This window comes from Branchiostoma lanceolatum, chromosome 6 (assembly GCF_035083965.1).
Source record: "Branchiostoma lanceolatum isolate klBraLanc5 chromosome 6, klBraLanc5.hap2, whole genome shotgun sequence".
NCBI classification, from domain to species: domain Eukaryota; kingdom Metazoa; phylum Chordata; class Leptocardii; order Amphioxiformes; family Branchiostomatidae; genus Branchiostoma; species Branchiostoma lanceolatum.
Window position 1 is genome coordinate 7,044,490 of NC_089727.1, and position 17,655 is coordinate 7,062,144.

Consider the following 17,655-nt stretch of genomic DNA (forward strand, 5'->3'; position numbering starts at 1 on the left):
TGTGAGGCAGAAAATGTTTAACTGGGTAGGAAGGTCCAAAGTTGGTCCCACGGGCTGTCAGGAAAATGCAGCAGAATCATCGTGAAAGAATGAGATTTCTTGTTGGAGATGCGTGTAAGGGGGTGACGAAGAAAACATGCACCAGTGAGGACTCTGAGGTAACAGCAAATGGTAATCTAGATACATTTGCAAGGTGAAAAATGGGAAAGACTAATAATACAAGAAAAATGACACTGTTAACCACAGTGAGAAATATTGAGTAATATGTCTGTGCTTTTTACATCTGTCTCTTCAGTTGTCTTAAACACCTGATTGTGTCCTGACAGGTGCGCTCGCTGGAGGCTCAGGTAGACCTGGCCAATCGCCAGCTCAGGCAGCAGAAGCTCCAGGAGGAGGGACCGAGCCGCAGTACTGTCGGCACGCGGCCCGCCAGCGTCTACTTCACTCCTGCTGCTGAACAAAGTCTCAACACCACAGTGGAGAGTGTAGATGACACTGCCGGTACTTACTTACTTATTCAGTTATTGCTCTTAACCCTTGTCCTGCGGGAAGATGATATATATAGGCTCTATATATACAGAGCCTTTATTTGGGGGCATTTTTTAAGCTGAACGCATCTAGAGGAATTTCCCCGGTACAATGAACCTGTAAATGCTGTACATAGCATCTGTCTTCTCTGTCACGACCCATGGAAAAGAGTTGCGCATCTGTTTATTGAGTCAGGGCTGGAAATTCATTTTTGGAGATAGGTGCACTGGTGCACCCAACCCAAAAAAATTAGGTGTACAGAAAGAATTTTGGGTGCACCACATAAGATAAAGTTGAATTTCAGCAAAACGTAATTTCAAAGTTTAACGCTACTGCCTCTCTTACGAACATACATAATGTACCCACTATTTCGAGCCCTTTGAGTTCATTTGATGTAAACTAGTTAAATTCCAAATCACTTTCACTTAATTGCACTTTTTTTCCCTGCCTGGTCTGCAGATGAAACATTCGACTTAGGAGTAATAAGGCCACGCTCCCGACACAGCACTAGTAGAGACGACCTGGACAGAACTCTGTCCAACAGCCAGGGGGAAGAGGAGGAGGAGGAAGAGAAGAAAAACAGGACCATCAGCACAGATAGTCTGGAAGGAGACAGCCTGGACTCATCTGTCTACAGCAGGAGTTCACAGGACAGGTGGGTTAACTGTGCCGTGGTAGATTTGTGTTCAACTTAACCATTGTGCAGTGTTTGCCTCGTACTGTAAATGCAGAAATGTTCTCGGTAGCTTTATGTTCACGATTTTCGCAGTATGCTCTTCGCCATGAACATAAAACCACAGAAGTTTTTTGCCCTCTTACACCCTTGTCTACTATTGTCTCAAACACAAACTAAAAACCACAGCAAACAGCAAGTTTCCTCCCTACTGCGGATTTAAAACCACACAAACTTTAATGCATTTACAGTATTTGATTTGTATTCAGTTGGTCATGATCAGTTCATTCCCCGAGCCAAGTCATATCAAAGACTTTAGCAATTCAGCATTTGGGAAAAAGTATGCGAGTTGGAGACACAAACCACTACCAGCAGACTGACCCCATGCATGTCTTCTTTGATCAATAAACCGTTTGATTGATTGATTTGTACTGTTCAGCTCTGTATCCACGCGAAGCCAGCGCCGCCGCACCACGGTTAGCATCGAGATGGTCCAGACGGAGGATTCTGTGTCCCGCCGACTGTCCAGAACCTCCACGGACCACGTCGACCTGGGGTCTTCCATCGGTTCCGCCTCCAGTTGGAGGGGAGGTGGGTATCACAGTAGTAGTAGTAGTAGTAGTAGTATCCAGTATAAGATTATGCTGCTGCAGTGTTCCCTGACGCAGGGGTAGGCAGCAGTCGGCCAGTCTTCCAGCACACAGAGCTCCAAGCGGCTCTGTCCAGCAGGTCTACATTGGTGAGGCCGCACTCTGTAATGTCCTTCTGTTCAACCAGGATATTTTTTATTACCCATGCAAAGGAGGTCTACGTTGGTTGTTTGGACTGTAAATCTTGTTTGATTTTTGTGGTTTTCATGCCGACCTCTACATGGCAAAATCATGGTACCATGAATTTGTAATAATTAAAACTTTCCATTATAATACTGCTGTAACACAGACTTGCTTCCACTGCAAACTTAAAGTTAAAACACTGCAAAAATCTCCTTTCCCCTCCTGCTACAAAACTAAGTCCCCGTGACAATGAAACGATGTTACAGTAAATTTACCATGGGACCTATTTGCATGTGAGTGGGGCGGGTTTCGTCTTGGTCTGTCTCAGCACATTTTGTTGGACAACGTTGACAAACTTTGTTGTTTGTTTACCTAACTGCAGCGGCTCCCCGGTTCTTTGTGTCCGAGTGTGAGGAGGAACCAGAACAGTACGACTGGGACAGACTGTCTGAGCTGCAGAGAAGAAACACCCTCCAGCCCAGGCATCTGCAGAGCTGCTATCCCCTAGAGACCCAGGTAACCTCCATTAACATTAACACCACTTTTGGTTTGGGAAGTTTCTAGTGCAGCAACCCCCAGGTATGCACTAGGTGCCTGCCGGTCCTCCACTGTGAAGAACCCTGGTGTTTGACATTTTATTTGCATTCCGTAGGGTTCGGAGTTGGATGAGACAGAGGACCTAAGTAAGACCCTGCGCGTCACATCTCTACGCTCCTCACAAACTGCAAAAACCATCACCCCGGGGAAGAAGAGGAGGCATGAAGTGGATGAGAACGGTGCCACCAGGAAGAAGGTAATCTGAGTTTCACCCTTCTTTCATATTCTGGTGTTAGATTTTTATCAAGGGGGCCATTTGGCATGCCTTCAGGGTATTTCCAATTAACACTTAACCACACACTGTCTTATCCGGAAGACTCCACATAGGATGAGGCGCCGTAATTCCATCGGACCGGCGGAGATCATGGCCCCAGACCTGGTGTCTGAGGACGGCCTGTCCCTGAGGGGCCAGCCCAAACCTCGCCGCCGGCGCATGTCCCGCACCGTCAGTCAGGTGGACATGTTTGTAGTGGAGAGGGCAGAGATAGAGGAGTGTGACTATGACTTTGGGATCGATGTGAGACATTACGTTTTGGTGGCCAGGGTGGAAGCAGCAAGGCACTACACAGGCTTTCAACTGGAGGGCGCTTAGAATTGAGTTTTTATGTGTAATAGCACACAGTTCCTTGCTTTATGATTTCTTCTCACTGAGACTGTCAGACATCATGTTTTGAAAGCTTGGTGGCCATGGTGACTCGGGAGCAGCAAGAGACTACTTGCTTTCACTGATTCAGCTGCAGGGACAGATGCACATGGAATTCCTTGTTTTATGATTTCTTTTCACGGAGTTGTAGATGTCAGTTTGGTGTGAAACATTTTGTTTGGAGAGCATGGCAGCCATAGTGACTTGGGAGCAGCAAGTCACTCCTTTCTTTCAGCTTTGCATGGGGCCATGTAGATTTGATTAGGCACGCACAATTCCTTGTTTATAATTTTTTTTTCCACCAAGGTTTATATTGCAGGCTTGGGTGCACTGATAGATGTTAGTTCCAGCATATCATAGACATGGTAGAATAGACATGGTGGCCTAGCAACTTAGATATTTCTAAAACTCTAGCATGTTATTTTGCAAGTGTATGTAGATGCTTAGCGTGCTAAATGTTTACATTTTGCTTTGAGACTAAAGTAATGTATGTAGATAGATAGATAAAAAATGTGCACATAGTTACAAAATACTTAAAACTTTAAGTTACAATAGTAACTACAGCAGTAGAACTGCGAAAAACTGGAGCGTCCAAACTGGTCCGAACAATTGAAAAGCAATGATTGTTGAATCAAATTGTGATGACTTTTTCTGCCTCAGCTCAAATTTGTTTTAAGTACACGGCTCCAGTCGTGCTACAGGTAAAACGCCTCCTCACTGTTGTTTCTTCTTCTCCAGACCATGGTCATTCCTGGCACGCCCAAGTCCATCCTCAAGACACCCAAGAAGATTGCCAGTGCAGCGGCAAGTGTCTTCAAGCGACCAACAGGTAGGTTTGGACCTTGAATCCTAATCCTTCACATCTTCTCAATCTTTTGGTCTTTTCACAGATAGTATACTATGCATATACTGTTTATCTTGAAAATTTCGCTATGGTTTTATTTTTGTAGTTTTTGCAGTGACAACCCCAAATATGTATTTTCAATGTATAGCTACAGTGCTTCAGAATCATTTCAAGTGCAAATTTGAAACGCTGCGGAACCTTCTTTTCCCTTCTACAACAAAATAAATCCATCGCAAAAGTAAATGAATGCGTGTACACTAGATGTATCCCTTTTCTTTTTTTTGGTAGGGAAATATTTGTCTACACCATGTAGTGTTCTTACTCCAGTTTTTCCCTTTAGTCACTGACGAATGACAGCAGATGCTGTCTGAAACATCTGTTTCAAAATTTTATCCAGTTGCTTGAGTAACTGTCATTTGGCCTATCTTACTACCTAGATGTCTAACCTTCATCAATGTGTCAACACCACTTTGTTTCCACAGGAAAGACTCCAGCCAAGAAGGCTAACACACCCTCAAACTCCAGAAGACGTTCCCCACGTCTTCAGGGTCGGGGGAAGTCTCCTGCCGCACGGAACAAGACCTTTTCCAAGACACCCACAAAGACTCCCAACAAAAAAGAGCCTAAGCAGGTAATTGTCACGTGACTGTTGTTACTCTATTGTTGTGTTGAGAAAAGGTGTATTTTCCTTGAACTATTGTAGAATGGAACTCATTGCCACCAAGTACAGTATGGCAACGAGTTCTATCATCCTCACTAGATAGCTTGAAACAACGCCTGCAGCTAGATGTGCAAAGTTTAGGTTTGGCAGGTTGTTCAGTGTAATATGCTCCTGTGCCGTGTGCCTGCAAAGCTGGTGTGTAATACCAAGGGTGGTAAATAGATACCACAATATGTTGTGTAACTGATTAGAAGAGATTCAGCTGCATGGTATACTGCAGAATGAAATGCTGAGTGCACCAACAATTTTTGACTGAAATTTTACGCGAAATTTTCACTGTATTGCTGCAGGACCCCCGAAGGCAGAGCGTCGCCTTCAGCATCGGGATCAGCCCCATGAAGGCCTTCAGGAAGTCGTCTCGAAAGGCGCGGAAGGAGCAGCAGTCACAGGTGTGTGAAGACGTTAGCCATGTCTTTGACACATGCCATGTCTGTGTCTGCACACAGTACTAACATGTTCTAGGCCATCATGACAACACCAACTGGTGTGTGACTGTGAAAGAGTTGGCCATGTCTGTGATGCTTGCACACTGTACTAACATGTTCTAGGCCATCGTGCCCACACAGAGCTATCTCCAGAAATTTGCTTTTTGGGACAGGAAAAAAAGGCTGTGCAAGGAATGTGAACTTCATGACATGAAATTGACAAAAATGTATTTAAATGACAGATTTAGCAACGAAAATAAGAACATGGGCTCTCAAACACTGAGTGGGACGGGGGAAAAATTTAGAGGTGAAGATAGCCCTGTGACCACACAAACTGGAGCTGTCTGTGACATTTCTATTCAGTGAAAGAAAGTCAAAGTAATGTAGAGCCAGTTTAGCTCACTTTAGAGCTAATCTTCTCTGGCCGTGACAGAATACAGACACTATGTGCAGTATTTATGAATGAACAGTAGTCCACAATTTAACTTCCCGTCCTAAAGACCGCGACCCTTTCTAGTGAGCCACAATAGCCGGGATTCGAACTCCCAACCTTTTGGTCCAGAGGTAGTAAGTACCAAACAAAAGAGGTTCGCTTCCAGCCTCCACCTCTGGAAGGGGATGAAAACAGACACGCGCCAAAAATACAACTGTTCAGAAATTCCTGAGTTTCTTTTGGCTTTAATTTTAAAACTGAATATCTTAACCAGTGTTCTCGCCAGCCTGAAATTTTTACCCGTCATTTCAATTTTCCTTACGGGAAGAACATATCGAGCTCCGAAGGCGCGAGGTGTCGCGCCGGAGGCGTGACCATCCTAGGAGGGTCCGGGGGTATTCTCCCCCGGAAAATTTTGGAATCTAGACCCTCTGAAACGCTATTTCCTGCATTTTGAGGGGCAAATTTCTTGGTAGAATAAGCTTAGTTTAATGACATCTCTTTCGGTGAAAAATTACACAAGGGTTTCAGGCTTAATTTTGGGGGGAGGCGTGCCGTCGATCATCGCGGTAAGATCGAATGTTCACACACAAGCTACATTTCTATGTTGTATACAATCGGCAAAGAAAAGAAAATCAAGCACAACAAAACTTTATTACGTATCTACGTCCTACAAAAAATACACACAGAATAAGTCGGCAAAATTAAAATTTTTCAACACTTGTCCCGTATGCTCCCTGTATTTATTGAACATATATATAATGAGAAATTTGACACCCTACTTTGAGAAAGAACGCCATAAAGACGTCCACTTTTTTCTCCCATGTTTTCCACGGTTAATTTCTCCAGGAACTGCACTGAATGTCTTCTAAAGTTGTCGATTCAAGCCTTCAAACAGCCGCTTCGTCGTGCGATCCTTGCGATCCCCGCCATTCCTCTAACATCTCGCAAATTCACGCTTAGCTGAAATCACGGGAGTAGCGAGACTCGCATGTCATTGGTCGGTATTTCTTGACGCGACGGAGACGACGCACTGTGATTGGTGGAATAGAATACTGACGCCTGTTTACCATTTCTTACGGGTAGAAAGCGCATTCAACTCAGCCGCCGCGGCTTGAAACTTTAATAATGTTTTACAGATTACAGAATGCCTGATAGCTATAGGAATATTTCTGAATTTTTAGGCTTCTTTGATAACAATAACTGACGGTGAACCGAGAGGGACAAAACAGAAATAAACGTCAGCCCGATGCGACCAGCCAAAACTGTGGGGAGGGCGGCGCATGACGCCGAGTTTTCGGCGGCCACCAAATACTAGTATCCACCACGGCGCTCTTTGTGTGGCTGGGGTTGTCGCCGGCGGGCATTAGAAATGATCTAGATCCCCCTCGTCGCGATTTTCCGGTGATCCTCTGGAGTTTTTGCAAAATTCTAAACTCTGTCTAAATATCTTTACACACCTATTTTTGTCCATTAAAAATGACGGGTTGGGCAAAAATTTTGTCCGTCATGAGAGACAAAAACCCGTCAAATGACGGGAGGACAGGCGCTGGCGAGAACACTGATCTTAACCAATTGTATAGAAATGGATTTGTCTGTAAATATACATGTTTGTATTGCCAGCGAAGCTTGTTACACTTCATTGTAAGCACCCTAAAACACACTTATTCTTCACTTGCAGCGGAGAATGAGCATTGCCAATGTAAAGAGCTTCCTCCACATGAATAACTCCAAACCAGACAAGGTTCATATTTAACTTTCAAAAAAAACAATAGTACTTTCTGCGACTGCTCTAATCTAACTGCAAATCAAAGGTCATATATACTGATTTTTTGTCTGTGCTTCAAAAAGTGGTCCAGTTCTTGCAAATTGTATTGAATTTAATTTTGGACTATGTGTTCCAAAAATGGAGACACGTCAGAAATAATTTTGCGAAAATAAAGAGAACTGGAGTTGTACATCCCACTTTATGAAAACTGGCAATGTATCTAATGAGACTTAAAACGGATCATACTTTAGGCTTATATCGCTGCATTAATAACAATCTGCTGCATGCGCTGCTTAACTTGCTTGCAATGTAGGAGGAGAGTACACAGCCTGAAAAGCACCCCATCAAACTCCCCTCTCCTTGAAATCACATTGCCGAGGTCTTCTCAATATCAAGATGGATTCAGACAAAGCCGTTTGATAGAAAGTTGGCAAAAAATCTGTACCAGACCACTTGCCATGTGAAACTACAGTATTGCTGTGTTGGGTACTTGAGACATGATGTTCTTGTCAACTATGCATGGGTAACTCAACACCCAAGATGGCAAATGTTGGGCAGTACAGCGCATAGTTGACAAGAAAATCAAGTATAAACTATCCTGTGTGGCAGTACAACACAGTTGCACATGGCCAGTGCTCAGGTTCACATTATTGAGCAACTTTCCTCTGAATGGCATTCAAATCATTAGGTATTGAGAATACCTCTGCATCGTGACATGATTCCTGGCGTAAGGAATTTAATGGAGGTGAAAAGTGCACATCCTCAGAGCCTGCCATGCTTTTAACAAACAGCATTGCTTAGACTGCTGCTCGCTTGTGGTGTTTGACGGCCATACAATCAACATTCCATTAACAGCCATCTTTTCAGCTGCTTTAATTCCATGTAAAGCTAATCTCCAAGCAGAAGTAAGGATCCAGCTCGTTCTCATTTTTGCAACACTGATTCTCTTTTCTGACGTTTGCCTCCTCCTACAAGCAACGTTGCAAAAATAGGAATAAAACATTGAAAATGAGCCGTATCCTTACATCTGCTTGGAGATTAGGCAAAAAATCATTCCATTGTAATTGGGCTTGGTCTTGGTAACCTGTCTGTCTAGATGTAGCAAGATAAGGAAAGTAATCCCCCCTCTCATTCTAAACCTTGTTGAATTGTTTCCTCTTCAGGCAAAGGCAGGCCGCAAACCCTTGGCAACGAGGAACAACACACAAACTGGGGTGTAGAGAAGACAATCAGCATGCAGCCTTTTCCCACCAGCCTTCCTCTGTTAGTCTGTAGATACTTTAACAAAATCAGTGCAATAGAAATTTGGGTAGAGGACACAGTTAAGTGATGGTGATTAAACACGTAAATCTAGAACAAATTTTGGGTGTGTATACCATCCTGGTGAAATTCAGTCTCCTCCAAACATTTTTAGACTAGACCAGATCAGTTTTTCCACTAAAAATTATATATATTGTGATTTACACTAAAGTGTCATTTGTATAGAACTTATCATGGATGTTTTACACAGTTCTTAACTAATTGCTATAGCAAAGATAGAAGAAACCTGTCAGTACCAGAGTTAGATATTTTCCTACCTTTATTTTAAGCATAAGATTACTCTTAGAAGTAATGATAGAAATGTTGGTGTCATGGTTTGAAGTTATGAACATTTAATAAAGGATTTGTGTTCTGAAATTTTGAAAAAAGTGTATGTTGAACAACACTGATTTGAAATAAAGCATTTATTACTGTAGTATGTTGATTGCATCCCTATATCATGCTTGTCTGTACTGTACAAATTCCATGTCCTCGCAGGTGTTTTTGTTGTGATTTTCTTCCATGTTGGGATAAATAAATATTCTTCCTGTCCTGACAAGTTGGCTGGTCTGTTTTCTCAAGTTCACCAAAAATAGTTGTAGTCTTCATCTGAGTTGTGTAGTAGGTCTTAGTGCCTAGGTGCACGACCCTTTCCACTAGACGGCAATCATTGAGCAATCAAAATTGGATTTGTGCTTTTATAATTGAAATATGATGGACAATGTGAAAGTTTGATTCAAAAGACCACAAAACCTAAAAATATTCATCTGTGTTAAGCAGCCTGTGAAATCTTTGGTTGCTCCGCAGTTGTATCAGATTTCTAGTGGAAAGGGTGGGTGTAAGGAACAAGAGTTTTCACAGCTGCTGCCATATAAAGCCTAAGGGCCCGTGCACATTTGTGTGTATATTGAAGTCCGTATGAGTTGCGTATTGCCATTTTTTTTGGATTAGGTAAAGTTTGCGGAGAAGAAGTTGTTTTCTTTGACCAATCAAACAAAAAAAACAGTTCTTCCCTGCAAATTTTACCTAAACCCCAAAAATGCCAATACACAACTCATACGGACAGGAATATACGCTCGAGTGTGAATGTGCCTGTACATTATATTAAGAAAATCTGTGAATTATCAGGCCTGAAACAGTGTTTGGAAGACTAGTCATTGCACAAAATTCCCACACAAAAACTTTGATTATACATAGTGAAGAAGGATTTTGCCTGAATTTATTACAAACCTTCCCTACTCTTTAAAATAAAAAACAAACTCTGAATACTGTGTAAAGCCAACTCCTGCGGTCAGAATAAGCCAGGTACTAGCCTGTTGTCCATTCCTATTGTAGCTGCCGGGTTTATTTGCAGAGGTGACCACTAGAAACCAGATACATGTAACTACAGTAGGGATGGATACCAGGCTTTTCATATGACATTATTTGCCCTGTGTTTGATAACAATGTATGTCTGTTAAACACGCAAACTACGCCAATTGCCCACCAACGTGGTAACTGGGGACATTCAAATTGTGATTATTATGACTTCAATGAAAAGCCTTTATCATGAACAGCAGACTAACCTTTGTGGCGGAACAAGCAACATCAAGTACAATAAGAATTTAAATACAATGCCTCAGGTAGGATATTGGAAATTTCTTTTTAAACAACCAGTACATCTCACCTGCTGACGTTTTCTCAGACACCTTCCTCAGAGCTTCTGACTGGAGTACTGCTTCTTGCCTTTATAAAAAGCTGTAGGTGGTGCTTTTGAGAACACAATCCCATGACTAAGTTTGTACCCCGGTTCATCACTGGTATTGACTTCCTTATCCAGATGGCCTCCTTGATCAACTGGATACGTGGGGGGAGGGGGTACAAACTTAGCCAAGTTTAAGACTGTGTTCTTGCCGCAAAAGCACTCCAGCCAGAAGCTCTGAGGAAGGTGTCTCAGGGGCACCGAAACGTCAGCAGGTCAGATTCCTGGTTGTGTGAAAAGAAATCTCCAATATCCTATGTTCTACCAACTTGATGAAATTATTTTCGGAAGTACCTCAGGTAGTTCATGTGCTACTAAGGCACAGAGCCATGTGGGAACAGGTTTGATTTCAAAGATTTGAAAGACCAGTTCAGTTTACAAACATTTTTAATCGCCTCCAGACCATGAGACAAGTTGGCATTTCTGTTCCGTTCTAACTAGTAGCTAAATAAAGCTGCATCATTCTAAACCGAGCACAAAGTTGATTCCCTGCACTATCCCTATGATGACTGGCTGCCAGGCCACCAGGTAGCGTAGCCAATCCAGCAGCTGCCCGTAGAGTACATGTGGACGCTCCCAGCTGACGGCATGGTTAAGGAATACACCTGGATACAGACCTGATTTACACATGTTTTGGAGTCGACTCAGGGCTGTACAAGGTGAACCCTAAGCCACTCAAGTAGCGTTTTCTAGTATGAAAACTCCATTCAAGCAGCCCAAAGCTCCACACACACAGCCCCAAGTCGACCCTGAAACCTTGTGTGCAAAACTACTCTCCAAACAGAGGTTACCACTAACCTCTGCTTAGAGAGTATGCAAATCAGCCTATATCAGTATATGTCATTTCAATGGTTCCGTCTTCAACCAGTCAAACTAATAACTCAAGAAATGCATCATCTGAGACAAACTCTGCTCTGGAGATTGGTCTTTACTGATTCCATCTTTGCATCACAAGCAGACGTAGAAAGGATACGGGTTGCAGAACATCCTCTTCAGGTCCACCTTTTCCTTGCAATAGGGACAGGTCTGTTTCTTTCCCACGATGCACCAGCCTCGGATGCAGAATTCATGAAATCTGATACATTAGTTAAGGAGACTTATAACCTCACGCAGACAAATAATCAGGCAAATCTTGAGCAATGTAACAATAAGTAAATGAGCAAATTTCAGCTGTTTTACCATACAAAAGCTACTCAAACAACTGGATAGATATTGTAAACGGTCAGATTTTTCAGATAGCATCCACCCTCTTTCATTATCCACTATCTTGTGTCAGTCACTGAAACGTCTGACCATTTACAAAACCTATCCAGTTGCTTGAGTAACTTTTGTATTTTGTATCTTATTACCTGGATGTCTAACCTTCATTGACATTTTAAGCTGTTACAGGTTAGTAAAGGATACAGATGGTCACAACCTAATCTATATGTCTTTTCAATGATGCCGTCTTCCTCCTCATGTATTATAATCTTCTGTCCGCACACAGCACACACGTTTGGCTCCAGGTGGCGAGTGGGCATCCCAGTGGTGGAGTAGTACTGTGGGGAAGAATATTACAAGGTTAGGGTTGTTAACTTAGAATCTTAAGGTTCTGGGTTTGAATCCTAGCAGCTGCCCAGACCTTTGGGACAGTTCCACGAAATGCAAGTGTGGAGCAAATATGTATCTGTTGTCCATGTGTATTATGTGATTCTAAAACCCTGCACCAATTCAGCACTGGAAAGGCTGCCATTGCACAGGTGATTTCTGACCAATAAAAACCATTATTATGTTGTGTCCTTGGCTCAGGTGAAATTAAGTCCCTAGCTTCTTTGGTTAGGGACTTCCTCTCGGATGTGACGTAAAGTGAAGAGACCTGTGTATGAAGAGAACCCTGTCCATGTCCATCAGATGAAAAAAGGTATTCTGGACTCCTGGGAGCTTTCTCTAGTATTTCAGCTGAATTTCCAGTTCTGGACATGCGATGGTTATGATTTTTGAGTGCTAGATAGCTCTAGTGGTAGAAAGTAAGTGGTATAGATCTGGCCCCCTAATGCCTTCTTTTAAACTGCAGGGGCCGATTTTGTTTGAGACTTTGATAGGAATTAAAAACTCACCCCTATTGTGGCAGCGATCTTGTCGGCACAGATTTCAGCAAAGTCCCTCCCCAGAACTCCGTAGTACAGTCCGTAGAATATCGTCACCACTCCAAAATCCATGGCAGTTTCGGGTTTGATCCTGTAGAGATTGAAACAACAAAAAGTCAACACAAATGACCTTTGTGGTAATACAAAAAGCTGAAACTCAATGGAATCACATTCAGTAAAGTTAGTATACCAGGGCTCTAGCAACCACCCGTCATTCCATCATTTCACACAAATTTTAAGACCATATTGTCATTTTGGCAGACAAAACTCGGTTAGTAAAGATGTAAAAATGTACAAATTTGAAAAAGATGACAGAAATTTGTACAAAACGACAGAAAAAAAAAAGATTCTTAGCCTACAGTGGTAGGCAAAATGTACAACTTTGAAAAAGATGACAGAAATTTGTACAAAACGACAGAAAAAAAAAGATTCTTTGTAGAATCTTTCCGGGATTTCAGAAAGAAATTTCAACTGGCTAGAGCCCTGTACTTTGTCCTTTTAACTTTTAGGCCTTAAAAGAAAACAGCTAAACACAGATAAAGGACACGGCATACTTACATGAAGATGAGGTTGACACCAAGAAAAGTGAACATGACAGCAAAATAGCCCAGCAGTCCCAGACCATAGCTGACTTTGTACAGGAGGTAGAACCATTTATACACCAGTCTGCAGGGGAAAGATACAACTTTAATAAGTACCCATCATTACTCCGGGAAGGAGGATGACCTCCTTCTGGGAGTATTGGGAATGCATTTGTTTGCGCGTTCGCAGCTATAACTCACGATCCCGTTGTCGCATTGGTGTGTAACTTGGCATATCGTTTGCCTGGTTCGGCGAGGTGATGCACAATAGCTTTGTTACACCACAACTACTTTAAACGTCAATCCAATATCGTAAATGCACCCCTATGATTAATGCTATGTCCCACTGCCCTTCCATAGGGACCATGTTATAATCCGTTATGCATGACTGGAATACTTCAGGCAGATACGGGGTATAAATCTTCCTTACTTGCTGTGATCGTATAGTCACTGTTACATTGAAAAATAGACAACGTGCATCACCACACGCAACCTAACAAACGATATACCAAGTTACATACCAATGCGGCAACGGGAATTGTGAGTTTTAGCTGCGAACATGTGTAGAGTGACCTCCAGTCTGTGTATAAGTATGCCGTGTCCCTCGCAACTCGCATACAGTATGTGCGCACGGGACGGACGATGCATTTTTACGCACAGTGTGAAAATGGCAAATCTCTGGACCTTCAAACTTACCACACTTGTAGTTTATAATACGGAGGCTGTGACAATGTAAAAAGTTTACGCAGGGGATGAAAGATTGTTGAGAAATATCTCTCAGAAAAGTGCGCGTGCCAGTGTCACTTCCGGGTGGTTAGATCCGGTGACCTTTGACCTTCGTGAAATGTTACGATAATATATATTAGCCTTTTTTATTGCAGATAGCTTGATAGCTATAGATCAGGCCGGCCTGCAATAAATTGTGGAAAGAGGATTTACTGCATATTTGTGATTTCTGATACATCTTAGTTGTAAGGCTGAATGGTTCGTTGATAATTGAAAAGGGGCCATCTAGATCTAACTTTGTGACTTTTCCCGGAATTTCTAGATCCCATCTGTGCCATGCTGTAAAAACATACTTTTCAGCAGGTTGACCACTCCTGTATTGAATGAAAATTTACTTGCTCTAAAACACTACTTGGACTGAGCAGATACGCAATTTGTGTGGGTCAATACTTGTACATACTATAAATACTTCACGGAGAATTGTGTCCTACGGACTCTTGTTTCTCTTCATTACATATTCTCAAAAATATATATATAAATGGCCTCCTTAGGTCAATATTGACCATGGTAAAATCTTAATTTACATCAACCCTACAGCATTGACTATGGCTAAACAGTCATTTTTGAGCATGGCAGTCTCTGCCACATAAAACACATCTGTGGGCTGACTCAGGTCTGTTGCAAAGTTCTTTTCTGCGCATCAGCTTTTCTTCTGCACTGTGCATCAGTCTAACTTCTCCTGATTCTAAGGTATCTCCATTTGGATCAGACATTTGCAAGGTCCTCCCAGTGCTTTCTATCGATATCAGGGCTGTCTCCAGGACCCGTCCCTCCATCCCGGGATGGAAATTTGCTTGTTGGGATGGACAAAAATTTCACCAAAATCTGTCAAAAAACTGAATGACATAAAACAAATGAACAATGATTGTGACAGAAAAAAACTAAAGCTAGAGCTCTGATGAATATGCTGCAAACTCTCAATAGCATGCTTTTCAATTATGCCATACAATTACTTATAGAATTAGACAATGGTACAACTCACCTTGGTGTGTTACCGGAGAGGGGTCTCCTGGTGGCCTTGTAGATGATGAAGCCGGTGACAGCAGAAAAGATGACCCAGGTAGAGAAGAAGCGCCACCACAGCAGTTTCAGGGTGAAGTACAGGGGGATGGTCCACAGGCCAAACAACGTCACAGCCTAGCAGTACAACAGAAACATGCTAGTGCTCTGGTACATCAGGCAACAATTCAACAGCTGCATAATATAAAGTATGATGTTCCGTAAATCCACCCAAGATACAACTTTTCACACCCTCTAACACTATGTCTGGCCTGACGATGGTGCACTCACGTTGTAGGATCTTGCGTGTCTCTATTTCCACTGCACTCTCCCAGTAATATCCTTAACCTAGGCTCTTGAAAGATACTTATCGAGATTGAGAGCATCATGTCTGCCTTGAGTAGGTCCACTCACGTTGTATGACCTTGCGCGTCTCTGTTTCCACTGCACCCTCCCAGTAATGCATGTTTTGTACCCTAAACTTGGAAGTTACCCATCGAGATTGAGAACTTTATGTCTTACTGCTCAATGGTGCACTCACGTCGTAAAACCTAGCGTGTCTCTGTTTAGACTGCACCAGCAGGACTTTTGGGTCCAGAGGCTGGGTTACTAACCACTGGACTACACAAGCTACTGTACCTTAGTACTGAGATGTCTGGCCTTAAGAAGGTTGCTCAAAGGTCCACTCACGTTATAAGACCTTGCGTGTCTCTGTTTCCACTGCACCAGCAGGATCTGTGCCACCAGCAGCACGGCGATCAGGATCAGCACCATCTCTGCGTGCATCGCCTCGTGCCCGCGGTGCTTCTCGTGGAGACGCTGATGCTCGATCCTGACGGACAGGCGACAGATCAATCATCATCATCCTTGATACTGCTGAGCCCCGTATTTAGGCATTAATACTAATAGTAGCCTGGTTCAATCGCATGTATAGTGGCCTCCCGTAACCCGTCAGCCCGTAGTAGGAGTCATAAAAGCCCCGGACAGCGGGAGTTTGTGCTATACATTACAGACTATACTACTAGTAGCAGCTTGTTAAAGCTACAACATGCACGTTTCTGCTAAAATGTAGACTTGACTTAAAATTAATCACTTTAAACTACAGTTCTCTTGCTGCTTACATTGAAACAACCATAATGGTTGTTTAAATGTAAGCAGCAAGGCATAGCACCCATGACTTGGACGTAAAAGGGTTTGCCACTTCTAACAGGGGTAGGAACGCAATGACGCAGAAAGCAGGTGGAAGGCAAAAAATCTATTTTAATGTTGATTAGTAATTTGATCTGCTAATCTAAATATCAATTAATAATCTGGTCTGTCATTTTGCCTACCAGTCGTCAAGTACACAAAATGTAAACAACAACAGCGATCGCTTGTACACAAATATCCACACAGACACCTGGCCTTACCTCCATCTCTCCTCCTCAGACAGGTGGGACAGATCCTCCAGTTTCTGGACAGATGCAGGAGAAATAATCTTGGTACATCATTATGCATCAATCTCATCAATATACAAATTCTTAATTATAGTAATTATTCCAAACCGGCTGAGAGACCAAAGTCTGATGATATAAGCCTGTAGCCTGTAGGCATCTCAGAACACGGGCATGATATATTATGTTGTATCAACACAAGGAGGTTTTATTAATACGGCTTTTCCCCTTTGGTACTTTTGAAGGGTTAGTTAATAATTTGCACAATGCAGCACATGTCAAAATCTAGAGTTGTTGATGTTATGCTGGCGAACATAAATTCCCATGAATAGGCTGGTTCAGATGGCTGTTCTGTAATTTTTGTACAGGCCACAACATACGCCTAGGCAAGGCGGTTTGACAGAACCTCTCTAGTTAACCAACCTCATTGGGTTAACGTTACACGATTTGGAACAAGCCTCATGAATGTCATGTTACACTGGTGTGTTTAGTAAAATTAGTTGTAACCTATGACTGAAACATGCACAACGCAAATCGGATTTGTAGAGGGCTTATACCCCAATATAGCACAACTTTACTACAATCAGCGCCTACACAGATGCCTTCACTGTTTGCACTGTGCTATTTTGACGATTTCGCGACGAAACTGAGGAAAATTGGAAGAAAACTAACCGGATCTCCGTCCACAGCCACCGGGTCCGCCATCTTTGATGAGTTGTACAGGTCACTGGAGGTCAATAACCTACCGAGGACTCCTGGCGACTTGGACTGGTCCATCATGTCAAGAAAAGGGTGACATTTTGGGGTTTATCGGAAATTTCTGTTCAGTCTTATAACGTTAGTCTTCTGATTAATTATTCATATTTTCCTAAGATTCATTTAAACATCTAGGCTTTTTTTCTATTCCTTCCTACTCGACTCATTAAGTAGAAGATGCAACATCTTGCTGAAAGCTTGAAAAGTCTGAAAAGTATACTAACGTTAACTTTAACATTAACGTTAGGTTTAATATATATAGTACTAACGTTAGCGTAGAGTCCCGACTTGTAAAGATGCGCGAATAGGCAGTGAACGCTTTCGCAAACGGTCCGAATGGCTTTGCATAGATGAGGTGAAACATGATAATAAAGGTGTATGACATGGCTATGGAGGTGACTCTTGCTAGCTTCTTCTTGTTCGTGACACCGCCTTTATAGTCTGGTGTTTTGTATTTTACATCACCATTAAGCATTATCAATCCTGCTGCAAAGCAACTTGTTATTCTTCAATAAGGCCACAACAAGTA

The 17,655-nt window shown here is 42.5% G+C and overlaps 2 protein-coding genes across 5 annotated transcripts in view; one reads left to right on the top strand and one right to left on the bottom strand.

Moving 5' to 3' along the window:
- The window catches only part of LOC136436332 (nuclear mitotic apparatus protein 1-like), a 63,406-nt gene extending 54,150 nt beyond the window's left edge, over positions 1–9,256 (top strand). The window contains exons 22-30 of one of the 4 annotated variants that reach the window (XM_066430209.1): positions 988–1,183; positions 1,641–1,792; positions 2,357–2,490; positions 2,627–2,767; positions 3,953–4,043; positions 4,541–4,689; positions 5,070–5,168; positions 7,319–7,381; positions 8,569–9,256. In XM_066430209.1, the coding sequence (XP_066286306.1) occupies positions 988–1,183; positions 1,641–1,792; positions 2,357–2,490; positions 2,627–2,767; positions 3,953–4,043; positions 4,541–4,689; positions 5,070–5,168; positions 7,319–7,381; positions 8,569–8,625 (1,082 nt within the window). In that variant the 3' untranslated portion in view covers positions 8,626–9,256. The remainder of the gene's footprint in view (positions 1–987; positions 1,184–1,640; positions 1,793–2,356; positions 2,491–2,626; positions 2,768–3,952; positions 4,044–4,540; positions 4,690–5,069; positions 5,169–7,318; positions 7,382–8,568) is intronic. The other 3 variants (XM_066430213.1, XM_066430214.1, XM_066430212.1) reach the window with 3 other exon arrangements.
- Positions 9,257–10,814: 1,558 nt separating this feature from the next.
- On the bottom strand, positions 10,815–17,162 carry LOC136436335 (E3 ubiquitin ligase Rnf121-like). Its single transcript, XM_066430222.1, has 9 exons — positions 17,043–17,162; positions 16,347–16,390; positions 15,628–15,769; positions 14,921–15,075; positions 13,130–13,237; positions 12,542–12,662; positions 11,850–11,983; positions 11,419–11,520; positions 10,815–11,025 (listed from the first exon to the last, which is right to left on the bottom strand). The coding sequence occupies exons 1-9, from the start codon at positions 17,148–17,150 to the stop codon at positions 10,905–10,907; spliced, it is 1,035 nt and encodes a 344-aa protein (XP_066286319.1). The 5' UTR covers positions 17,151–17,162; the 3' UTR covers positions 10,815–10,904.
- Positions 17,163–17,655: the final 493 nt, after the last annotated feature.

Bases quoted from the DNA above. Each gene is read 5' to 3' on its own strand.
- LOC136436335 (XM_066430222.1), bottom strand. From the start codon at position 17,150: ATGATGGACCAGTCCAAGTCGCCAGGAGTCCTCGGTAGGTTATTGACC. The intron at 15,770-16,346 runs GTAAGGCCAGGT...CCTGTCCGTCAG, and splicing joins TCTGAGGAGGAGAGATGGAG to GATCGAGCATCAGCGTCTCC. The intron at 12,663-13,129 runs GTAAGTATGCCG...CAATCTCTACAG, and splicing joins GGTGTCAACCTCATCTTCAT to GATCAAACCCGAAACTGCCA.